General features: G+C 36.8%; 1 protein-coding gene across 6 annotated transcripts in view; it reads right to left on the bottom strand.

The window, feature by feature from the left end:
* Positions 1-26,774, bottom strand: part of CPED1 (cadherin like and PC-esterase domain containing 1) — a 270,971-nt gene that overhangs the window by 201,228 nt on the left and 42,969 nt on the right. For 5 of the 6 annotated variants that reach the window (XM_053897714.1, XM_053897712.1, XM_053897713.1 and 2 more), the window contains exons 3-4: positions 11,545-11,651; positions 5,675-5,750 (exon numbers count right to left, since the gene is read on the bottom strand). The exons of the other annotated variant lie outside the window; for it this stretch is intronic. In XM_053897714.1, coding sequence (XP_053753689.1) covers positions 5,675-5,750; positions 11,545-11,651 — 183 coding nt within the window. The remainder of the gene's footprint in view (positions 1-5,674; positions 5,751-11,544; positions 11,652-26,774) is intronic. 6 annotated transcript variants of the gene reach the window in all.

Here is a 26,774-nt window from a genome sequence, read left to right as displayed (position 1 = left end):
AGCCCAGGACAGCATGTTTGAATGAAAAAAAAGGTACAGCAGAATCATGGAATCTCAGCATTATTATTCATTGCCAAACATTGTATTTTCATAGGCAAGAAAATCGAAGCACAACTCGGCTTTAAGTCTTGGTCAGAAGTATACACTGATTAAGCTTCAGAGCTAGAATTTGTCCGGTATTCTCTGAAACTGTTGGGAGACACTTCTCCATGCATCTTTCACATTTCTGTACATTTTGCGAACAGAGGCACTGATTATCTTTGTTCTGAACTATCTTTTCAAAGATATTTATATGGTAGATAGAATTGAAAGATAGAGATGGTGTCTCACTCTGGAAAAAAGAGAAGGTTTTGTCCACTATAACAAAAATAATATCTCTCTCTGGAGCAAAGGGCAGGTATGCTCACTGCCCATTATAAAACATTCAAACTCCCTAAGCTCAGAGCTGCTCTACTGAAACGCAAACCACTAAGTATACAAGTGTCACCTAGCTCTCTTCACATCACCCTGTGGGAACTGGGATTCAGTGAACCAGTGCAAATGCTGCTAGTCTGCCTACTGCTATTGCTGTAAATAATAAAGTCGTTTGTCTCTGACCCAGGAGTCTCATGTCTTTTGCCAGTGCTTGGGAAACAGTGGCAGGCTCACTTGTGAGCTTGGAAATAGGGGGAAATCTCAGACCCTTCACAGTTTTTGCCAGAAACATAAAATCAGAGTGATAATCAATCATATAAAGAGAAAAAATATTAAACACTGTGAGGTGTGTTGTTTGATTTTTTGCATCTAGGATGAGCCATTTACCATTACTTGAGCATTATGTCAGGTATAATATATAATATGCTTTATTATTCAAATCAAATTATACACACACACATAGATAATAGGAACTACTATATTTTTTAAATTAAACTTATGAAATGGGTTTCGTTATCCTCACTTTATAGATTAAAAAGCAAACAAACAAACAAAAAATGAACAACCTCTGAATCACAGAGCTAACAGTTGGCAGAGTTAAATCTCTGGTGTCACAAATTTGTGTTTTGTCTACCTCCAAAGGAAACAGCCTAAAACGGCACAGGACATTTTGGCTTTAAGTAAAATGGCTAAATTATAAAGTAGTTTGTTTAGTTTCACTATCTTACCTCTTTAATAGTAGTGTATATTTAGGTACTGACGTCGACATGTTGTTATCTAATCTATTCAATATTAAATATTCAGTATTGACAACAAATAGAATGTTTTCAGTGTTGTGAATACAGGGTTTATACTACATAGTGTATATTCATAGCAACAGTCTATAACAAAAGCTATTGATTATAAAGTTTAAGTCAGAAAGTAATGCTGTGAACTTACATGCTGTCCTTTAAAGCTGCACATCTAAGAAAATTATCTTCAGCTAAAGAAAGATAACATGATAGGAGAAATAATTTTACTTAAAAGGCTATATATTCCATGAAATTATCCTGTTAGTCACAGAGATAAATAGAAAACTAAAACACTAGATGTCGTAGTGAAAGGACTACATATTTCTAGAGCCTATAGATGTTCTTGAGGAAAAAGTAGTATTTAAAGCAAATGGAGACAGTTAAAAACCTCTTAATTGTAGGGCACCTGGGTGACTCAGTTGGTTAAGAGTCTGAATTTGGCTCAGGTCATGATCTCACAGTTCATGAGTTTGAGCTCCACATCAGGCTTTGTGCTTGCTGATAGTTCAAAGCCTGGAGCCTGCTTTGGATTCTGTGACTCCCTCTCTGTCTCTGCTCCTCCCCCGCTCATGCTCTACCTCTCTCTGTCTCTCAACAATAAAAAAAAAAACTTCTTAATTGTATGGAAGCAAAATATAAAATATAAACTTGTGTAAGAGTTGTTTGGCAAGTGTTTTTAAAGTGATAACTAATTTCTGGGTATAAATGAGCTTTTAGTCCTATGATTCTACATGTTCTGCTAACTCCGATGCTAAAGAAACTTAATGTTTTTTAGTTAATGTTTTATTTATTGAGAGAGAGAATGTGAGCAGGGAAGGGGCAGAGAGAAAGGGGACAGAGGATCTGAAGTGGGCTCTGCCTGATGCAGTGCTCGAACTCACGAACCATGAGATCAAGACCTGAGCTGAACTCGGACACTCAACTGACTGAGCCACCCAGGCGCCCCAAGAAATTTAATATTTTGAATCTATCATTTTGAAATGTGAGTAGTCCAGAATTGTACCTACAAATGTATGGCCAACTAATCTTTGACAAAGCAGGAAAGAGTATCCAATGGAAAAAAGACAGTCTTTTTAACAAATGGTGCTGGGAGAACTGGACAGCAACATGCAAAAGAATGAAACTGGACCACCTTCTTACACCATACACAAAAATAAACTCAAAATGCATGAAAGACCTAAATGTGAGACAGGTAACCATCACAATCCTAGAGGAGAAAACAGTCAACAACCTCTTTGACTTCAACCACAGCAACTTCTTACTCGACACGTCTCCGAAAGCAAGAGAAATAAAAGCAAAAATGAACTATTGGGACCTCATCAAGATAAAAATCTTCTCACGACAAAGGAAACAATCAACAAAACTAAAAGGCAACCGACAGAATGGGAGAACATACTTGCAAATGACAAAATCTATAAAGAATTTACCAAACTCAACAACCACTCCCAAAATAATAATAATAATAATACAGTGAAGAAATGGATAGAAGACATGAATAGACAATTTTTCAAAGAAGACATCCAGATGACTAATAAGCATATGAAAAAATGCTCAACATTGCTCATCAGCAGGGAAATACATATCAAAACCACATTTAGATACCACCTCATACAGGTCAGAGTGGCTAAAATTAACAACTCAGGAAATAATAGATGTTGGTGAGAATATGGAGAAAGGGGAACCTTCTTGCACTTTTGGTGGGAATGCAAACTAGTGCAGCCACTCTAGGAAACAGTGTGGAGTTTCCTCAAAAAAATTAAAAATAGAATTACCCTATGACCCAGCAATAGCACTACTAGGAATTTATCCAAAGGATACAGGAGCTCTGATTCATAAGGTCACAGGTACCCCAATGTTTACAGCAGCACTATCAATAAGAGCCAAATTATGGAAAGAGCCCAAATGTCCATCAACTGATGAATGGATAAAGAAGATGTGGTTTATATATACAATGGAATACTACTTGGCAATGAAAAAGAATGAAATCTTGCCATTTGCAGCAACATGGTTGGAACTGGAGGGTACTATGCTAGGGTGAGATAAGTCTGTCAGAGAAAGACAAATATCATGTTTTCACTCATATGTGGAATGTGAGAAACTTAACAGAAGACCATGGAGGAAGGGAAGGAAAAACGTAGTTATAAACAGAGAGGGAGGCAAACCATATGAGACTCTTAAATACAGAGAACAAACTGAGGGTTGCTGTAGGGGGAGGTGAAAGTGGGTGATGGCCATTGAGGAGGGCACTTGTTGGGATGGGCACTGGGTGTTGTATGTACGTGATGAATCACGGGATTCTACTCCCAAAGTCGAGCACATGTATACACTATATGCTAGCTAACTTGCCAATAAATTTTATTTTTTTTAAAAAAAGGAAATGTAAGTAGCAACAAAGAAAAACATACTTTAATAATATGTAGGCTCTGTTAAAAATATAAACAAAATTTTTTTTCAAATTCCCTAAAGGATTCCTAGATACTTCCTAATAATATATTAATGGAAATAATTACTTTACTTGCATCTCACAAAAACATTACATTTTTTAAAATAAAATAAAAACTACCCAGCTGAAGTTTACGGAAACAAAATGAAACAAAACTTAGAGATTATGGAGGCAGTTACAATTGCCACATAAAACAATAACTATAAAACCAAGTTTATGCAACTATTATTTATCTTAGGCAAGTATCTTAAATTGAAAGTTGAATTTTTGATTCATTTTTACTACATTTTAATCCTTAATAAATGACAGCAGAGGACTAGTCTTTACAATGGGACATACCAATGTGGCTTATCTTTGGTATGGAAGCAGAAACCCCATGGAAAACCCAATGGGATAAGATATCAGTTTTCTGATTCCACCAGAACACAAATTAAATTTTTAAAAATAGAATTGAAGCTATGCAGATCTAAATTTTAATTACATAGTGAAATACTTTCTAGGGGCATAAGCTGTATAGCATGAAATAGGTTTTAAACAAGAAATTTGAGAAACCCTTTCACTGATGGGTTTTAAAGTAAGCTATAATTTGATCTATGAAGACTCATAGACCATCTGATTTTTCTTTCACACTGGGAATCTATGAGGAAAAGATATGGTAATTTTTGTCCCAAATTACTAATGTTGTCAAGGCATAGAATTTACTCATTCAGTATCCTGGGTAAAACAGGCAAATTCAGGGAATTTCAAAAAAAAAAAAAAAAAGGAAATAGATTTATTGAGACCAGAATTAATCATGAAGAAATACATATATTTTTAAAACCTCAAGTTTTATATAATTAAGAAGTATTATAATAATTGCTTTTAAAATAAAACAAGAAAGAAGACATCCGGATTCCAACAGGCACATGAAAAGATGCTCAACATCGCTCCTCATCAGGGAAATACAAATCAAAACCACACTCAGATATCACCTCACGCCAGTCAGAGTGGCCAAAATGAACAAATCAGGAGACTAGATGCTGGAGAGGATGTGGAGAAATGGGAACCCTCTTAGTGCAAGAGGGAAGTGTTGGTGGGAATGCAAATTGGTGCAGCCACTCTGGAAAGCAGTGTGGAGGTTCCTCAGAAAATTAAAAATAGACCTACCCTATGACCCAGCAATAGCACTGCTAGGAATTTACCCAAGGGATACAGGAGTACTGATGCATAGGGGCACTTGTACCCCAATGTTTATAGCAGCACTCTCAACAATAGCCAAATTGTGGAAAGAGCCTAAATGTCCATCCACTGATGAATGGATAAAGAAATTGTGGTTTATATACACAATGGAGTACTACGTGGCAATGAGAAAGAATGAAATATGGCCCTTTGTAGCAACGTGGATGGAACTGGAGAGTGTTATGCTAAGTGAAATAAGCCATACAGAGAAAGACAGATACCATATGTTTTCACTCTTAGGTGGATCCTGAGAAACTTAACAGAAACCCATGGGGTAGGGGAAGGAAAAAAAAACAGGTTAGAGTGGGAGAGAGCCAAAGCATAAGAGACTCTTAAAAACTGAGAACAAACTGAGGGTTGATGGGGGGTGGGAGGGAGGGGAGGGTGATGGGTATTGAGGAGGGCACCTTTTGGGATGAGCACTGGGTGTTGTATGGAAACCAATTTGACAATAAATTTCATATATTGAAAAAAAATAAAAGTGGGTTTTAAAAATAAAAAAAAATAAAAATAAAAAAATAAAATAAAACAAGAATGATTTTAAAGAAAAACACAAAGGAAGAAGGGAATATTCACCTTAAAAATTAGAAGGCAAAACTAAAAGAAAGAATACCAACGTTGTGTTTGTATTCCTTTTTATCAGGGTCTCCCCATGGGCAAAAACCTTGTGGATTCTGGAAGATTTGTGATAGTGAAATGATAGACAGAGGAGCTAAATATATGGATCTGAGATCTCATTATTTGGTATCTGCTAAAGCAGGCTGCATATCTCACATGTTTATGCATAAGGAGGCAAACTAAAGATTACCTGGAAATCTTCTAATTATTTGACATAATCCTTCTTTACTGCAAAGCTGATGCTGTATTTCTGGTAATATGTTTACCTGCAAGGAATGAAAAAGCTTCTAGTGAGTTAGGCATTCATAAATGCTAAAGCAAAGAAAATGCAAAAACTCACAGGGTATAGACGTGAACTACTGTGTACTCCATCCACACCCTACCTTCAAATCTCTGAAAGTCAACATTTAAATCCAGAATAATAAAATGGTTTATTTGATAACATCAAACAAAAACTTGCCCTTAGAAATTTGAGAATATTTTTGAAAACCTTGATATATTTCCAAACCATGATATGTGCTAAAACTAAAAGGAAATTGATACATTCTTATGGTAAACAGAATAACACAAATAACTTGACAGTTGCAAATTTTGCTTTGGCAGAAAATAGCACCAACCATACCTCAAAGTCAACTAAACTCTGAAGTTCCAAAGGCCCTCGCTGCTTTAAATCACAGACATTTAGTGGGAAATTCAGTGCTAATCCTGTTTCAAAATTTAATATATAATCTTCCCTTCATATTGAAGGGCATTATTGCTTCCAGATATAAAATCCAGGCACTGCAAAATTCTATTCTAAAAAAAAATTGTTCTTAGAAAGCTTCATAGAAGTTATCATAAATTCAAATATACTCTTCTGAATTCATAGACTGATTATCTAGGTATTATCAACTAAATTCCAAAAATGATGCCTCAAATGGCAAAGCCTTGTTAAAACCAACAGAAAGAGATCAGGGTAAATTAGCTTGAAAATCAGGTTCATTTTTGTGAAATTATTGAATACTTTCCAACTCACTCTAATCAAGTATTGTAGTTTCTCCGCTGTGTTCTACTGACAAGGCTATATGAAAATAACTCAGCTGCAGTTGGAGAACCAGAAACATGAGTTACAGTCCTACTTAGGACAGTTAACAGAATCGTAACTTTGAGCACATCACTTTTGTTTCTCGTTTTCAATTTCTACATTTGTAAAATAAAGCACTTAGAGCTTTTGGTCTCTGAGTTCCACTGCTTCTCTAAGATTTTTATGAAGTAGTAATTCAATCATCAGTTGTAGTTTTACAAAGAAATGATTCTCTTAAAGTGCTTTGAAATAGTGTGTTGATTAAACATCCTCCAACCCTTTGATGGGGGCCGGGAAAATGGGAGATGTGCATTGAGGAGGGCACTTGTTGGGATGGGCACTGGGTGTTGTATGTACGTGATGAATCAGAGAACAGACTTCTGAAGCCAAGACTACACTGTATGTTAGCTAACTTGACAACAAATTAAAAACAAAACAAAAAGCAAAAAACATTCTCCAACTCCTGCAATCCCGTTAACTCTATTCATTTATTCAGCAAACAGTAAACTTAAGCCCACGTTGTGTATAAATGAAGCCAGGGCTTCAGCAGAACCAGCTCCTGTGAATCTGCAGGAACAACGTTGTTAAATACTCGAGTTTGAAAGTCTCCAAAGATAACAAAGTCTGAGTCACTTACATTCTTAGGGCACAGGGCGTGGGGGCAAAGGCTAGAAGTATAGTACACTTCAGATTTTAGGCATGTCTACTTTCTCAAATTTAAAAATGATAAGGTTCAGAGACTAAAAGTGGAAAACAAAGAAGGGTTTTCAGAAAGTCCTTAAGGTCATAATTCAGACTTCCTAAGAAAGGCTGGAGGGAAGAAGCAGAATACTGCAAAAGTATGGAGAAACTATAATAAAGGTTTTTTGTTTGTTTGTTTTAGATTTTTGTTTGTTAAAGATAATAGACAGAAGAAGTTTTCTAAATTAGATCATCAAAAGCTTTAAAGGTCAATACACTTGAACCATTTTCCCCACCCCAGGCAAAATCACTCAGTTGCTACTGACTAAATAGAAACTTTAATAGAAGGACCCAGAAAGAAAAGTAGCTTTAAGTATCAATTTTTTAAATGCTTATTTATTTTTGAGAGAGAGTGTGTGCGTGGAGGAGGGGCAGAGAGAGAAGGAGACACAGATTCCGAAGCAGGCTCCAGGTTCTGAGCTGGCAGCACAGAGCCCCATGCAGGTTCAAACCCAAGAACCATGAGATCATGACCTGAGCCGAAGTCGGAGGTTTAACTGACTGAGCCACCCAGGGTGAGTAGGTAAGTATCATTAAAGGTTATGTATTGACAAGGTCCAGATTAAAACTTTCTTGCACTTTTTGAAGAGCTCACAGCAAAAGTGCTGTTATACCAGATGGTCAGCACTGGTATATCCTGGATGAGCTGTCCCATCCTTTACAAATTGAAAGAAAAGTCCCAGTCAATGAGCAACCATAACTGAACTAATGGGCCAGAAGAATTTGCAAAGATGCTGCAAAGACAGAGTACAGCTTGCATAGATTTCAGACACAAGTGCAGGTTGTTGGGTCTTATCAGAGAGGTGACTTTCTATATGAGACCTTCAGTCAGAAGAATGAACTGACCCAGGATCAGCAAAGCATTCGCTTCAAGAAAGCAGAGCCAAGCCAAGGGAAGCAACTGCTCCCAGGCTTCCGCTTTCTACTTTCCCTTCCTCCACCCAGTGACCTCTTCCGTGTTCCCTCCTCCAAAGCACATCTTTAGAATATACAGAGTCTCAGCAGATGACATAACCGAGGTGACACGTGACACCAGAAATACCATTTCCGTTTGACTCTGTGTAACAGCACCAACCTGGGCAGTTAAACCGAAGAACTTGGCACAAAGAAAGAAACATATTCAAAGGCTATGGGTCATATAGCTATATCAAATCAACTATATTCCATGTATTCCATGTATTTTTATTGTTAAACCTAATAATGCTCTTCTATATCCTCATGCTTGGTTTTTATTTTTTTTATGTGCATCATAAAATATGTAAGATTTCCATCATTGTCAAAAGGAACATCATCAACGACATTTTACTTGGATTAGCTGACTTCAACCCCACCACAGTGGTACATTTGTTACTCTTAAAGAATCTACACTGTACATCATTATCACCCTAATAATTATTTTCAATATACACTGATTTTGCATTGGGTTTGAATGCTTTACGTACACTTATATGTGTGTGTATGTTTTATATAAGCTGCTATTTTTCTTGACATAAAACCTTCCATATCTTTGAAAGGGTTAGAATACATAAAGGAAATGATAAAGATAATGATGTTTGGGCCCTGGGATATTTCTGAGATCAAACTGAGAAAAAGGAAATGTGCATTTGGAAAGATTTCAATCCCCACATACCTTCCACAATCCTAATCTGTGAGTATTCCACATCTAAATTGTTTCTATTACAGATTATGAGAAGCAAAAGTAAAAAAAATCATTCTTATTTTGAGACATAGTTCAATTAATATGAACAACAGTATATTAATTACAAATATTTAGAACGTGTTTATAAACTAAAACTAAAACTACAGTAATATGATTAACTCATTAAGGAGAGACATTTGAGTTGGACTATTTATAACTACAAAGTGTGGAAGAAAGAACCCAGGGGAAAAAATTGGGACGGGTCATTCACGAATACCGAGAGTAACACAAACTTCACAGCAATATCTTTTTCTTCTCTTTCTCTTCATTAGGTCGGTACAAACATTCTCTATTTTATCAGAACTCAGATGTTCTCTGGAAGCTGTTCAGTATCATTCACAAGGAAGAGAACTAATGACAAGAAGAGTCATTATCCCCTTGTCTCTCCCATGCAATTATCATTCCATCAAATTCATCTGAAAATGTGTTCAAATGCTTTATAATAAGAGCCATTTCAGTATTTCTCAGTGCTCCGGGTACTAAAAACAGCATACTGTTTTAGGGACTGCTAATCCTACAAACATTTAGAGCTAGAAATGAATCCCTCTGCTCTTGAAACAGTAGAACCTTTCTGTTAAAGGTGAAATACAGTCCCAGTTACTAAACTTAGTGTTACCCCAAATAGTGGACCTCACTTCACTTTCCGCATCACATGGACCAATACAGTTTTAAAATCATGTTACTCTCCTTCTGACTAGAGAGACTCCAGGCCACTCATTTTTTATAACAAATCTTATGATCACTTTCATTAAGCACTTAGATTCCAAAGCTCTCATGTGATCAGTAATCCTAATTTGAGCAGAGGCCCTTTTCTTTGTTCATCTAAGAATCCCAACAAATCTGAAGCAACTTCTGTTTTGAATATTTATGTTTACATAAATAAGTCATGGTTCATAAAGCTTCAAATTATTCATGCTCCAAAGTGACAGTTATCTAATATGTATCATTTAGAACTTACGCATTCTTTAAGGATCTTGATGAGAATAGGCTGTAAATGCTGTCCTAAATATTTATTTAGAAAAATTTTATAGTGATGTAGTTAGGAAGACAAAATTCGTAGTCAAACTGCCTGAGTTTGAATCCTGGTTGCTTCATTTATTATCTATGAGGACTTAGGAAATTCTCTTAATTTTTCTGTGCTTCAGTCTCCTATGTGTAAAGAATGAGCATAAATATGTGAACACTTGGAATGATGCGTGGCACCAACAGGAGGCCTTGGCAAGAGTTTGGGGGGTAGTAAAGAGAGGTTGAGTACTCATCTCCCTGGCTTCCTCTCTGCAGGCTTATGATTTGGCAATGGCTACATTCCCCTACTTTATAGCTCCTTTCCAGCGACCCCTCTTTTTTGGCTCCAGCTCTCATTAGGCTTTGGTAACCATTCCCTCTATAAACCCTTCTTCAGACCAAGGGTGGTAAAACTTTATGATGCTGCTGGTCCCTGGGTGCCTCTAATCTTTTGTTTTGTTTTGTTTTGTTTTCCCAATCTTTTTAATTACATTCTCTCTAATCTTGTTTCTCTTATCTTGGCAAAACCTCAGTAAATAGCTCTTTCATTGGTTTCCCTTCAGTTAAGTCCTTTCAAGTATGGAATTTGTCTCCTGCTTGGAGGTTGACCAATACTCACAGGGAAGAAAACTGTAGGCTTTACCTTATAGTTGATGTAAAGCCATTCAAGATTTAAGTATAGGACTAACTAGGTTAGCTCAGAATTTTATATTTTTTTTATCCTGATAACTTTGGGCAGGATGGATTTCAGGGGCAGAACACTTGCTTCAGAAAAAGGTGTAAAGAGGATTCTGTAATAACCTGGTAAGATATGGTGACTATCTTGCCAGAATAAAAGTAGTGAGCATGGATATTTGAGAAATAATATACTTGAGAAGTATTTAGGAGTTAAATTCCTTAGCACTAGTAATTGATAGAATGTAGACCACAAAGGAGAGGAAGGGATCAGAGGTGAAGGCCAGATTTCCACCTTAGGGAGTGACAGTGGTTGCTCATGCCTGTGACCAATATAACAGAAGTTCTGCAGAGCTACTGAATGCAAGAGTAGAAGTGGATTTACTGGGGAACATACGAGTGAGTTTTCCCCATGGTGACTCTGAGGTGTCTGTGTGATATAAAAGTGATGTTCAGCAGGCATTATACACACGAGCCTGATGCCAGGGAAAGTGCTTGAATTTTAGATGTACTTTTGGGAATCATCAACAACCTTGGGAGTGGTGTTGAGGAACACAGGAATCTAAAGTATGAGCAGACAAAGGTGGCTATGAAGAAAACAGAGAAGGAATGGCCAAAGATGGAAAAGAAGAGCAAAAATAATGTTCTCAGCCCAAAGGCCAATGGAGTCAGGAGTTACAAGGAGGAAGGACTTATCAAGATTGTCAACTGCAGAAATATCAAATGATCAGTGTAGCTACTATAATATTATTTCACTACTGAGAAATAGCTGTAAGTTTTGATGCTTTTTTCACATTAAAAAAATACTATGGACCAAGATATGCTGCTGTATCCAAGGGCTGTTAAAATCTGTAACCATTTTGAAAATAAAATTTACCTTTTGATGTAAACCTAACTGGCACATGTCTTCCTTGGATATGCAAGGTTTTCCACCAGCTTTCCTAGAAGACAGGCAAATGAGCAGATCCCAAGAGCCCAAATCACCTAATGGCAAAAGAATATTGAAAAACAAATATTTTTTTATCAGATTTTTGAAGGCACCATTCTTAGATTTAAGAATGCTATTATTTAAATTATAAAACACAAGTAACAATGACTCTGAATATGTTTAAAAGTCAATATTCAAAGTAACTGAAATTCAACTTTTCTAATTTAGAAACACTTTTATATTTACTATTGTATCTTAGGGAAAATTCAATTATCTAACACAATGTCATAAAATTCCTAAAAGTCTAAAATTTAAATGTTTTAAGCCACTAATTTTATAAATTCACAAAGTCTTATTTGGAGATTGGGAGGAAAGATGGTTATAAAGTCTTTTAAGATAATAGACGATGGTTGCAAAATCAAATAATGATAAGAAGTCAAAACACCAAATATTTTGTTCTAGGCTTTGATATCACCATTACTTTTCACAAATCTTAAACATCAGATATACTTTTATAACATTTCTTCCAAAGAAAGTTGCAGTATACTGAAAATAAAATTCAATGAAAATTCTAAAAAACAGGTTTTGTCTAAAAGGAATTTGTGGTCTAGTTATCGATAGCAGAATTGAGCTCAAAATACAGAGTATAACATGGACTGAAGCAAACAATATTTCAGCTATTTACCAAGGACAAAGCCCTTTGCCAATAAGTCCTAGTAACTTGCCAAAATAATCTCAGAAGAGTACATTCTTGCATAATACTTGAACATTTGAAAATTAACATTTGTGTGTTATGAGTTTGTTTTCTCTTAGTCTCTCTGATTTATTTATATGTTTTTATCAACATGTCTTGCATATAATTGGTGCTTTAAAAATATTTGATAAATGAATGAATAACTAGCCCCAGGACAGAGTGGTAAACATGTTACTTCAAAGGCATATAGAAATAGGTATCTCAAAAATAACCAGGCAAAAAAGAACACTAAAGAATGTATGAAAGGATTGATATTACTTGTGAAACTTCCTCCATCTTGGGTGGAAATCTACTTTTAAAAAAAATCAAGCAATTTCTGTACGCATGGCTTCTGGAGTTAAACAATCCTGAGATCATATTCCTTCGGTAACTATTTATGCCAGATCTCATAAGTCACCTCTTGCATTAGGTATTAGTGGCTTCTACAAAGCCTGAAAATAACCAAATCCTGTCTTTAAAAATTTCCCGAAAGAATTTCATACTTGAGGGGCGCTTGGATGGCTCAGTCAGTTAAGCATCTGACTTCAGCTCAGGTCATGATCTCGCAGTCTGTGAGTTCGAGTCCTGCGTCGGGCTCTGTGCTGACAGCTCAGAGCCTGGAGCCTGTTTCGGATTCTGTGTCTCCCTCTCTCTCTCTGTCCCTCCCCCACTCGTGCTCTGTCTCTCTTGCTCTCAAATATAAATAAAACATAAAAAAAATTTTTTTAATAAAAAATGAATTTCTCACTTGAACGCATAATGCTTTCAAAGAAGGACTTTATGGGGAAAAAAAAGATTGATAACGAAGACTGATCTATGACAATTAGGAATGAAATTTCACTCTGCACTAATCAAGTCCTTTACCATTTGACAAGCTCCGTGCTGTCTGGGCTATTGATTCCTCTGTAATTGTCCTGTTCCTAGAAGAGAAACCTCTCTGCCAAACAAAGGGATCCAGACAATTGAACTCAAGTTAATCTCTTGTCTCTTGTTGCATGATGTATCTCAAGATGCTGGAATATAGTGCAACAGTTCAAAGGGACATGGAGAAATGATACAGGCGATTTGGGGATGAGAGAAATCTCTCCATCTAGTAGCCATCTGGCATTAGACTTGGAAGGTCCATGCATCCTCACTTTGAAGGAAACTCTAAAAGGATTTCTTGAGCCAAAACCAAATACTCTATGATGATTCCAATACCTTATTTAAAATGTGCACCTGGCACTTTCAGCCAAAACCTTTTGATATGGATTCAAAAGGGAAAAAACAAAGATGGTTCCCTTTTATATTATTTCTAGCCCAGGAAACACTAAAACCTAGAAGAAACATCCTGACATAATATACTCAACCAAATATTTTAAGAAGACAAGGATATGCAAAGAGAGGACTTCAAATCATATACTGTATTGCAAAAATGAACTACTGGGGCCTCATCAAAATGAAAAGCTTCTGCACAGTGAAGGAAACAATCAGCAAAACTAAGGCAACTGACAGAATGGGAGAAGATATTTGCAAATGATATAACAGATAAAGGGTTAGTATCCAAAATCTATAAATAACTTATCAAACTCAACACCCAAAAAACAAATAATTCAGTGAAGAAATGGGCAAAAGACATGAATAGACACTTCTCCAAAGAAGACATCCAGATGACCGACACATGAAAAAATGCTCAACATCACTCATCATCAGGGAAATACAAATCAAAACCACAATGAGATACCACCTTACACCTGTCAGAATGGCTAACATTAACAAGTCAGGCAATGACAGATGTTGGCGAGGGTGCGGAGAAAAAGGATCTCTTTTGCATTGTTGGTGGCAATGCAAGCTGATGCAGCCACTCTGGAAAACCGTATGGAGGTTCCTCAAAAAACTAAAAATAGAACTACCCCATGACCCAGGAATTGCACTACTAGGCATTTATCCACAGGATACAGGTGTGCTGTCTCAAAGGGACACACGCACCCCCATGTTTATAGCAGCACTATCAACAATAGCCAAAGTATGGAAAGAGCCCAAATGTCCATTGATGGTTGAATGGATAAAGAAAATGTGGTATATATAGGTATATATATACACACACACACACAATGGAGTATTACTCGGCAATCAAAAAGAATAAACTCTTGCCATTTGCAACTACGTGGATGGAACTGGAGAGTATTATGCTAAGTGAAATGAGTCAGTTAGAGAAAGACAAATATCATATGACTTCACTCATATGAGGACTTTAAGAGACAAAACAGATGAACATAAGGGAGGGGAAGCAAAAATAATATAAAAACAGGGGAAGGGGACAAAACAGAAGAGACTCATAAATATGGAGAACAAACTGAGGGTTATGGGAGGGGTTGCGGGAGGGGGGATGGGCTAAATGGGTAAGGGGCACTAAGGAATCTACTCCTGAAATCATTGTTGGATTTCACTAATTACTAATTACTAATTTGGATGTAAATTTTAAAAAATAAAAAATAAAATTAAAAAAATCATGGACTGTATTGTTTAGGCATTAAAAACACAGTACATTTCATATCCCTCCAAGTCTGATGCAAGCTCCCCTTCGCTACCCAAGACATACACACAATTTCTGGATTTGATTAAGATATATATATTTAAGCCATAAATGTTTAAAATGGGAAGACATGTTTAAATAATTCAAAGTATTTAATTTATAAAGAACCTCCTATGAGCAGGACATTGTACTAGAATTATGAATGTAAACAGAAAAAAAAAAGTGGTCACTGACCTCGGCAATCTTTGAGAGACCTGAGCACTAAAAAGAATTTAGGATAACTTGTAAAGTGCTACAGTTTCTTGACATTCATAAGGGTTACCCCATACCTCTCAAAGATATTTAACGAATATTTTAAATTTAAAATTCAAATTTCAAAAATATTTTATAGCACATAAATTTCCTCTTAAAATTAAAGTATAACCAAAAATTTCAAGTAATCTCTTCATATACTTCTTGCCTAATTCTTTGCCACCACAATCTGAAAAATGCTGATTGTTTCCACTCAAAATTCTTACAGATACCCTCCCTGACTCCTACCTCAAACTTCCTAAACTCTATCTCCTAGTTAAATCTCGAGTAGACCTTTTCACTTTCTCTTCATTTCCATCTCCAACCTTAAAAGTCAACACTGTCCCCTGATTCCCACAACCCTTTTTAAAGAAAAAGCTTTTATTTGTTGCATGAATGGCACTATGTACTCAAACTTGGTTTAAAACACCCCCAAAGCCACACTGAAATCTGGAAATAGGGTACAGACATAAGCACATTCACAGCTAAGTAAATCACATTCATAAGTCAACTCTGAGCATTTGGGAAACAGATTTGTGCCTCAGCAAAATTACACATTGCAAGTATTGTGGAGCTTTGGGGCCATGCTCAACTAGCTGAAAGCATGAGCATTTAGTAGGCAAACGCCCAGGATGTACAACAGAGATTGTAGACTGCAGGCACACAGGGAGAGTCAAACGGCACGTGGGGTGCATTTGGCCTGCACAATTTTTGTTTTGTTTTCATTTTAAATTTTAAGTATTTGCCAAAATGCAAATGTCAGCATAATTCATATAAAAGTCCAGATTTCTGCCTTCATTTGAAAACTTGGAGGCTGTGGTAATACTGGGTCCATATCCTATAAGGCAGCCACTGACTGGAGTGGAGTACAGCCTCCCGCATTTTCTCCAGTTTACCATGTGGGTCCCCCAGGCCCTCACTGCCTGGGCTGTGCCTCTAGTAGGCAAACCAGTCCTAGACCTGGTATAAAACACCATGTGTCCGTTTTGCATGAATTGCCCATTCAGCAAGTTGATGTTCCAGGCTTTAGCTTTCAGTGAATTAGAGTTGTTCATTAGGTAAATTGGTCTTGTTAAGATGACTGTGGGAAAATTGATATTTGGTCAGTTGGTCTTATAAGGATGTCTGAACACACCCTTTGATCCCCAGATCCGGCCATGCTCTCCCACAAGGTTGAGCAAGGTCATTTCAACTCCGGAGACATTTTATTGGCTGTGTTAAAGTTGGTAAGAATTGACGTGTGGTCTCTTAGAGTAATTCTTTTTCTCAGGAGCCTGGAAAAATCAGGAGAGGCCTATGGAAATCTTTTTCACTTATGTCTTCTCTCTCCAGTTGAACTGATAGAGTGACCCAGGTACCACTCCTAGGTGGGCCTGATCCCTTCTCTTTCTCACCCACAGTCTCTCTTTGGACTCTTTTAAGACATTCAGCCTGTCTCAGGACTGTTGCCATAGTTAGAAGCAGCCCAAGACAAGCTTCTTCTTTTTTTTTTTTTTTTTTTTTTTTTTTTGGCATTAGGGCAAACATTCTTTATGTTGGCCTTACTTTATGTACTTCTTCTGTCCCTAGAAGGTTGACATTAGAGTGTAAGAGTGGAGAAGTCAGATGTGGATTTGAAAAAAAAACAGGCAAAGCTGCCCTTGGCCAACCTGGATGGTGGTTTCTTAGGTTTCCCTGGCAGACAGAACAGGAGACCTTTATGTGATTCAGCCTAGCTCCTTAGACTATTGCATTAGGATTTGGGTGCCAAAGCCACACTAATAAATAAACACATAAATAGTAGTAGTAGTAATGATATCAACAGTACATCTTTCTTGACCACTTACAGTAAGCCAAGTACTGCTCCAAGTATTTGTGTTAATTCATTTATTCCACACAATATCCTCCTGGATATGATTATTCTGTTTTTGAAAAGCACAGTAAGGTTAAATAACTTGCTAAACTCATCATCTAGTCATCTAGTTAGTGGTGGGAAGAGAATTCGAACACAGAAGTTTAGCTCTAAGGGTTCATAACCATTATATCATCATCACTTTAAAAACCAGGGAGGCAATAGATGGGGCACCTGGGTGGCGCAGTCGGTTAAGCGTCCGACTTCAGCCAGGTCACGATCTCGCGGTCCGTGAGTTCGAGCCCCGCGTCGGGCTCTGGGCTGATGGCTCAGAGCCTGGAGCCTGCTTCCGATTCTGTGTCTCCCTCTCTCTCTGTCCTCCCCCGTTCATGCTCTGTCTCTCTCTATCCCAAAAATAAATAAACGTTGAGAAAAAAAATTAAAAAAAAAATAAATAAAAACCAGGGAGGCAATAGAGAATACCTTATATATTTTAATTTATGCAGAACTTCTAACAACATTATGGGGTATAAGCAATTATTCCATACTCTTTATGAGAGAGGGTACTGAGACAAAGAGGAATTATATAGGTTTGGTGTTTTTTCCAACTACTGTCCAGTGCATCTATTTTCCTTTGGGACCTCAGAGGGAAAAAGGAGTATAACAAGTATCTTGGGTATTCGTAGACCCTCACCCAGCAACAGTGCCCCCAAACATTATTAGCTACCACTGGTAATTGAGAAGTAAGTGCTTTGATCTTTAAAAGGAAGGAATATTCAACTGCACATGTACTCAGAAACCATAAATATTAACTTGGCTACCACCTACTTTTGAAAAGAAATCTCCAAAAGTTTCTTAGATTTTTAGATGATTAAAATGATTTCTTTTGCAGTCACAAAGCAACCAGAGCAAGACTAGCTCCCAGATTAGACTAGCCAAGCCCATAAATAGAGAGGTCACAGGACATTGTTCTAGGAAAACAGGATGTGGATGTTCTGTTCTCCATCTCATAATCACAAAAACATGAAAAATCTATAGGCTTCTCCCCATAAACTGTGGAACAAAGTTGCTGGTAATACCACACTATTATGCCTCCTAGTGTTGGCTCAGGTAGCAATGAAGACTCCGCGGACAATTTTGGGAGTTGTCTGGGTCTGGATTTATTAATTCAGATGTAAATAACTACTGACTTTAGTTTTTATCTTTCTCTACTTGTTCTCGGGAACCAAGTAACATCTCAGTGTTAAGAGTAAGAGCTATTTTTAAAGGTTCTGTTCTTGTTTCTGTTTTAATCAAGCATCTGCCCTGTGGAGCAAGGGCTGACTCTAGAATATTTCCAGTCCCTCATAGGCAGGCTGCCATGTAAAGCAAACAATCATTTCCTGGCTCACAAATGATCTCCCTCAATGATAGAGTCTACCAGATCAGTTACTCGATCCAGAGAACAACAGACAGCTCTGAGATACCATCATTCATATACATGCTGTTTATTCTCAAGGAATGACAATTTTTATTTTCTGGCACACTGTATAAAAATCTCAGAATATTAAGTCTATTCCTGCTTTTTCTTTACAGCATTTATCATCATCTGACAGCTTATGTATCTCTTGTCTATTTATTTATTTATTGCCTGCCTCTTCCCCTTAGAATGTGAGCTCCATGAGGGCAGGACTGTGTCTATTTTGTTCACTGCTATATCCTTAGTATCTACAACAGTGGTTGGGATTTCAGAAACAGCTGCTATAGATTTGTGAGATCCATAGTGAATATACAATTGAATGTGAGCAACAGATCAACAATTAAAACTCAATCAAAAGCCAGTACAAAATGGAGGCAGTGAGGACAATTAAAAATTAAAAATGGAGGCAGTGAGGACAATTTTAAAGTAGTTTTACAAAGAGGACCTAAAGATATATTTCGGTTCTTAGTAAGGATGAGAGAAGTAAGCCTATGAAAATAAAATAACCATTCCTAGCATTTGAAGAAATTATAAAAACAAAGCAGATTCCTAGCGCTTTACTTAGTGGAAAATTTTGTGAACACATACATCAAATTGAAGCAGAAAAGATTTATAAAGTCTGACTTGGAAAATAAACTTGTCCAAAAGCTTCCAAGATACATAGCTACAAAAGCCAAGCCTCATTTACTTATTCACAGTGTTAGACTATTATATTCCATAAGGATACAAGTACAGTGATTTCCTAAAATGTGTGGGGTTCTTTTTTTTTAGCATCAAATACACAAAATGTTTAATTTTAAACAATACATAATATTCCTTTATAATATAACAAGAATATTTCATATATTCACAGTTCTATCTGTATACTCTTTTTCTGTTCACCACTAGACTATGAGATTCTTGCTGAATAACAAAGTCTTATTTTCTCTGTACCCATCCTTTATAAGAATTAGTAAATAATGTGACATTTCATGAATACATTATCAACTTATTGATGAAAAATTAGATTCTATGCTTGATAACCCCGTAAGTTTGTTTGGATATAAATTAGCCACTGCAAATACCTATATCTTTTCCTGAATCTTTCAAATTGCATTAACCAGTTCCTTTAACTATATTCTTATACAGAACGGCAACCCAGGACCCATAGTAAAATTTACTCACAGCTGTTCTTTAAGGACAAAAACTATTCACGTTCTTGTATCTAACACAGATTATAGTAGACACTTAGATGTTTATTGGATTCAATATGGAAATTTTCAGAATTTAAGAGAAATTATATATACAGAATCTTTAGATCTTCAATAAATTATACAACATAGTCACAAAATCTAATTAAAGTTTCTTACCCCAAAAATCTGGTCATGGATTTTTGCTTATACTACCTCTGGCTCCTTACCCTTTAAGAGCCGATGATAAAAACTTTTGTTTTACCACAGAGAAACTCTAAGCCATTCTCCCCTGGGTTTTCTAAATCCACACTAGAAATCAAGCTTTCCTATTCTACTATCTACCCTCTTTCTGCCCCAAGAGAGGTTGTGAAAATCAATGAGATCATTTCCGTGAGGAGTTTTGAGCTCCTGAAATTCTTTTACTCTACTCATAAGCTTAAGAAACCAATATCATGCTTAAATTTTTGCAAAAGTTTAAGACTCCCGTTCTGAAGAAACCTGTCATAAAGAAGAGTTTGAAAGGATGGGGTTCCTGGGTGGCACAGCCAGTTAAGCCTCCGACTCTTGATTTTGGCTCACGTCATGATCTCACTGTTTGTGAGATCAAGCCCCACGTCAGGCTCTGTGTTGACAGCATGGAATCTGCTTGTGATTCTCTCTTCCCCCCTCTGCCTTTCACCCACATGCATGCATGCATTCTCTCTCTCTCTCTCTCTCTCTCCCTCCCTCCCTCCCTCAAATAAACATTTTTTAAAAGAAGAGTTTTAAAGGAAATAGATCAGTTTATTCCTATGAAATACATTCAAGAAATATTTACTTTAGAAGGCTTGCTGAAGTTCCTTCATATTTTTTTAATTTAAAAAAAAATTTTAATGTTTGTTTATTTTTGAGACAGAGAGAGACAGAGCGTGAGCAGGGGAGGGGCAGAGAGAGAGGGAGACAGAATCCAAAGCAGGATCCAGGCTCTGAGCCGTCAGCGCAGAGCCCAATGCGGGGCTCGAACTCACGAACCGCAAGATCATGACCTGAGCCGAAGTTGGACGCTTAACCAACTGAGCCACCCAGGCGCCCCACATATTTTTAAAAATATTTTTAAAGATTTTCATGGCACTTCTGTAAGTGTGCTAGTGAAGTGTACTGGATGTGTGTTTAAACTTTCACCGCTTTCAAGACTGTTGTCTGTCTGGGATAAAACTCTCATTATAGCATTTTACCAAATTTCTAAATGTCTGGAATCCTCACCAGCTTAGAAGACCTTAAAAGAATGAACAGTGCAGCAATTAAAAAAAATAAGACTACACCTAGTGCCTAGATACTGGTTTCTAACATCATTCTGCAATAAAAGGAACCATAGGTCCTTGAAGAAATGGCTTATTCAAGAGGCTGGAGTCGTAAATATAGAAGCCGATACTAGAGCATCATTGCACCAGAAAGTAAGGAAGAGCTCAAAACAAATAATTAAACAAATGAAAGCAATGATGGAAGTATATGACAGGGACATGGGAACCAACTGTCAAAACTGGAGTGATTTCAGCAACAGAATAAGTAATATTGGATTATAACCGAAAGTATAAAGTAACTATCCATTAGTCCATGCTGATATAAACAAATTATCTGAATTAACAAATAAATGGGGATGAAGAGACAAACCATGTGAGTAGAAAAATACCAAATAATTTATGTAGCTACTCCAAACTCAAGGAGGTGGAGCACAACTTCCTGATCCTTCTCTGGGAGCCGAACATAATGACATCCTTCCAAAGAGTACAGTATGGAAAGGGGAAGGAAAAGAGCGACAATGGAAAACCTGACAAACACTACCTCAGTCAAGGGATCAAGGTTAACACCAACAGCTATGAGGCAGGTTGATAATATATACCCTTGATATGAAGTGATGAGAATGATGTTTTACCTCTGTGATCTTACTCCTGCAAACCATAATTCCAGTCTAATCATGGGGAAAACATCAGGCAAATCCCAGTAGAGAAAGATCAAAGTACCTGACCAGTTCTCAGAGCTGCCAAGGTCATCAAAAACAGAAAGTCTGAGAAACCGTGAAGCCTAAGAGAAGCCTAAGGAGACATGATGGCTAAATGTAATGTGATATCCTGATGGGACTTCGGAACAGAAGAAGGACATTATGTAGAAAAACAAGAAAATCTGAATAAAATATGGACTTCAGTATTTAAAAAAACAGAATAAATAAATCCTCCAGAGGAAATAAGATGATTATTAAGTATGTGGATGTAGGCATAAACTAGGCATAAACTCTCACATACTAATTACACATCTTCCTGAGGATTTTATACTCAGGATGTTGTATTACAAATCCAGTCAGCACTACAATGCTGAAAGTGAAAAGTTTTTATTTTTTATGTGAGATGCATTCTCTGGTAATACAAACTCCAATGGTATTTAAAATATAGAGGACTGAAAAAATAGATCAAGTTTGGGTTTTGAGAGCCTCCTGTTAATACATGCAGCTCTCCAAATTCCTCGCCTTTCTTTGCATTTGTTACTATTTCTCTCTAAAGTCAAATCCTTTGGTGATTTTATTTACATCCATTGCTTTAGCTATTGCTTCTTTGCATTGACTCCCAAAGTTACATTTCTCTACCTTTCTCATGTTTCAGAGAGGCATTTCCAGTTACATTCTAGAACAAATGCCCTGCTAAACAAGTACAAATCTGAACCCATTATCTCTGGCCAAAATCTTGTCCTTCCTTCCACTTTTCTTATTATCAAAGGTGTAGCCTCTCTTTCTCCCTCAAGCTGGAAAGCATAAGGTCTTCTTCAACTTGTACCTGTCTCTCAATCCCACATCCCATTCATTTCCAATTCCCATCAATTTTAAATTTGAACTTCTTAAATAACTTCCTGACTTTTCCAAATTCTACCACATTCCCTAAATCTAAGATTTCATCTTCTCTGAAAAGTCTCCTAGTCTCCCTACTTATAACTCTTTTTCCTTCTCTAACCCACTTCCCCTCTACAGTCAGAGTCATCCTCTAGAAACATCTTATTGCCAGCCCATCGCAGATCAAGTTCCTTAGCAATACAACCTAGGCTCTTTACATCTGCCCTAACCTAGTCTTCTAGTCAATCTAGTCTTGTCAAAGCAGCCCCTGACTTCCTCTTCCACCACATCAACCCTTTGTTGGTCCCTGAGACTCCAAGCACTTACAGACCTGCGTGTCTCTGGCACGCAGCTCATGCGGTTGAACCTCTTCCTTCAAAAATCTACTTGAGAGCTCATTGTTACCTACCAAGTATTCTACTTGCACACCTGCCAAGATCCCCACACTCAGAATTGGCAACTTTTTCTGTTCTGGAATATTTTGTTTGCAGAATATTTTATTACAGTTCTGGAGTATTTTATTACAGTTAAACATGGGCATCCTTACTACTCAACAGTGGTCCTTGGCCCTACAACACTGTCATCAGCTGAAAGCTTGTTAGAAATGAAACATTTCAGCCCCCAACTTAGACCTTACCAAATCAGAATTTGTCAATAACAGGATCCCCAGGTAACCTAAATGTGCCTGTAAATTTGAGAAGCACTCATATACAACTATGCCCTATAGCTCCTTGAAAGGTCTCACTCATCTTTGAAATTCTGTCTGTCCCAACAATGCCAGCCTTAGCATCCTACCCTTCGTTCTTGTTTAATAACCATGTATTGAATATAACTTGAGAATCTAGTGTCAATAACTTGATGCCTGACTATAATGTCCTACGGTAATAGTTGTTATGAGGTTAGAGCTTTACATTAAGTTCTTTTTTAAATTTTTTAAAATGTTTATTTATTTTTGAGAGAGAAAGATAGAGCATGAGCTGGGGAGGCAGAGAGAGAGGGAGACACAGAATCTGAAGCAGGCTCCAGGGTCTAAGCTGTCAACACAGAGCCCAACACGGGGCTCGAACTCACAAACCACGGGATCATGACCTAAGCCAAGTTGGACACTTAACTGACTGAGCCACCCAGGCACCCACCCATTGAGTTCTTTTATTACTTGAGTACTTGACATGAGTTTTTGACAGACATTCCTTATACTTAATTCCATATTATGGAACAGGAGGTTTTAGTGTATAATTAGCATTGTGACACTTCATTTAACCGAATATCATTTTTTTCTTCCGGTTTTATTAAAAATCACTTTGCATGACTTCTTTAAAATGCAGTGAATGCAAGCTAGTCATGTCTGGTTTAACATTTTTTAATAAGGCACTGGGGACTATGAACAATGTGAGAGGGCAGAGGGAGTCATCGATTTAAAATTTACTCTACGAACAATTCCACACTAACTCAGCACAGATGAGAACTAAGGCTTGAGAAACTATAATCCACTAACATGAGAAAAAGAATCCACTCCCTCAATGGCTTATTACTTAATGCAGTAAGTATTTTAAGATTACATATCTCCTACTCATAATGCACTATTTTCCATCTCTTTGGAGATGTATTTAACCCAATCATAGATTTTTGTAAGATATTTATGGGGCAAGTCTTATCTTCCATTTTCAAATCAAGCAATAGATAATCTAGTGAGCTCGTTCACGGCCATTCCAAAAAGTAGTTGTAATAATAATACCAACACTTAGGGAATGTTAGGAGGATTAAAGGAATTAATATTTGTAAAGTGCTTAGAACAGTGCCTGGTACTTGATGAGCTTTATATTAGTATTTGTTTATTGAATAAATAGGTGAGTGGTAGGTATACATGGGCAGATAAATTCTAGATCTAGATGATGAACTTATTTCAAGACACAAAATGCAACATCTTCTATGTGTTTTGTAGATTATTATTTAAGGCTTCTGTATAGAGCAATATAAGTGGAATTTAGAGAACACAGGGAATAACCTTCTCTCCCAACTCCTGGCTACCCCTTTTATGCTGCTTCAATAGGCCTTCTTACCATAGGAGGAAAGGCATTCTTTGGTGGCTTCAATCTAAGGAAAAGAGAGGACCTCATTAGTAGTAGGTCCCAGTTAAAATTCAAGCACATTATCTACAAAGGGGCTCAGCAGTTTTCTCTCCTTGACACTGTGCATTTGCTAAAACAGGTGACCCCTTGAGCCTTAAAACTAATGATGAAGGAATGTACATTCTCCTGAGTGAGTAGCAACAAGGCCCAAGTGGTAGGTGTGACCTGACCACCTAGGCCAACTCCTCTGACTCCCTGAAGTAGGTGCTTTGGGTAAGGAGGGACCTGGCTAGTGGGTAAACTGGGCTATCGCCTAAGACAATTTTCATCCACTTCACAATTTTTGGAAAATTGGCCCTGCTCCTAGAAGCCAAAAGGATATTGGAAATGTCTCCTGAGGCTAATAATTCTGTTATCCATGAGATGAAGAATATTTAGGTCAATGTGAAGCCCTGCCAAGTACTGTTACAGTGTACCATTCTTTTAAAGTGACTTGTTCTTACGCATTTAAGAGGTATAATTTAACCCAGATATTTTAACAGAATTCTGCAAAATCATAGTTTCCTCTTATCTCAAACATTAATTTTCCACCTCTCTGGAGATGCTTGGAACATAATTTGCTATTTTTCTCTCTAATTATTTACTACTCAAAATTCATACAGTAATCTCATTTCCTTTATTTTAATTGTCCTTATCTAAAATCATTCTCTCTGCTCCACTGACATTGTTAATTTTAAGATTTATGTACATATTTGATTATGTTTTGATGCTGTGACTTCTATCAAATTGATTCTCAAAAATATTGCTATCTAAAAAGTATTTGTATTTTAAATTTTATAGATTTTTCCAGATTGCTTTCCAAAAGAAACTACATTTCAGATTTCTGCAAGCAAGTTATGAGAGCTTCCACTCCCAGAATTCCTACCAGCAATAAGTGATATCACCAATTTTGGATTTTGTCAGTTCTATGAATGTAAAGTGATATTCTATGCTTTAAATTGTCTTTCAGTAAACTTTTCTTAATTTTGTGATCTTTTCTTCTTCGTTGTACCACTTGTATTTGCTTTCTATAAACGTCTTTTTTTTTTTAATTTTATGTTCTAGGTAATCTCTACACCCAATTTTATTTTCTAGGTAATTTACAACCCTGAGATCAAGAGTCACATACTCTACCACCTGCACGGGCCAGGTGCCCCCTCTATAAATTTCTTATTTATATGCATTCTATAAAAAAGTTTTATACGTAAAAATGAAGCAAAATAGACAACATTTAGCATAAGAAAAAGAATTGTATTTGATGTGCAAGTAAAAGTTCCTTTTTAGTAAAAAATTAAACTGATGTGTCATTTTTAATCTCATCAGATTAAAAAACATGTTAACATGTATTTGCTAAAGATCATGAACTAGCACTGGTGATGAAAGTAAAAACAGGAGCCAACCTTTTGTGGAGAAATTTGGCAAGGAGAACCCCAGTTTTAATATTTTCACCCATCCATACAATAATTGAGTTTCACACTAAAATCTCCAAAATTTAATCTAAACAAATATCGTAGCAAAATTGTATTGTATAGCAATTAGTTGAAACGATTCTAAATACCTATTAAGAAGGACTTAGTTAAACTATCAGGGCATTCCTTTCCATATAATAAAATACTAAAAAGAACGAAGCAAAGGAAATTTCCATATACTTTCCAGAAACGACTTTGATATCGCAGTTAAAGACGCAAGTTTGGAGAGAGACAGCCCAGGGCCAAACCTCAGCTGTCCCATTTATGAGACTCCTTACTCAGTTCCTCACTTAGGAAACAGAAATACCAAGCTATGGACTATGAGTGAGAATTCAATGAGTTAATGCATGTAAAGGACATATCACACACACAAAAATTAAAAAATGCAGTGCATATCACAGTGCATTTAGTTAGTAATCAAAAAAAGACAATCTTTTTTTTTTTTTAATATTTTTTTTTTCAACGTTTTTTATTTATTTTTGGGACAGAGAGAGACATAGCATGAACGGGGAAGGGGCAGAGAGAGAGGAAGACACAGAATCGGAAACAGGCTCCAGGCTCTGAGCCATCAGCCCAGAGCCTGACGCGGGGCTCGAACTCACGGACCGCGAGATCGTGACCTGGCTGAAGTCGGACGCTTAACCGACTGCGCCACCCAGGCGCCCCAAAAAAAGACAATCTTAAAACTACTGATATTAAAATTTTTAAATTATGTTGATATTGCAAAGCTTTTATCAGAATATC

This window comes from Panthera pardus, unplaced genomic scaffold, assembly GCF_024362965.1.
Source record: "Panthera pardus isolate Hobbes unplaced genomic scaffold, ASM2436296v1 HiC_scaffold_8, whole genome shotgun sequence".
In the NCBI taxonomy this organism is placed as follows: Eukaryota; Metazoa; Chordata; class Mammalia; order Carnivora; family Felidae; genus Panthera; species Panthera pardus.
The sequence above is the reverse complement of the archived record's forward strand: the minus strand, read 5'-3'. Positions and strand labels throughout refer to the sequence as shown.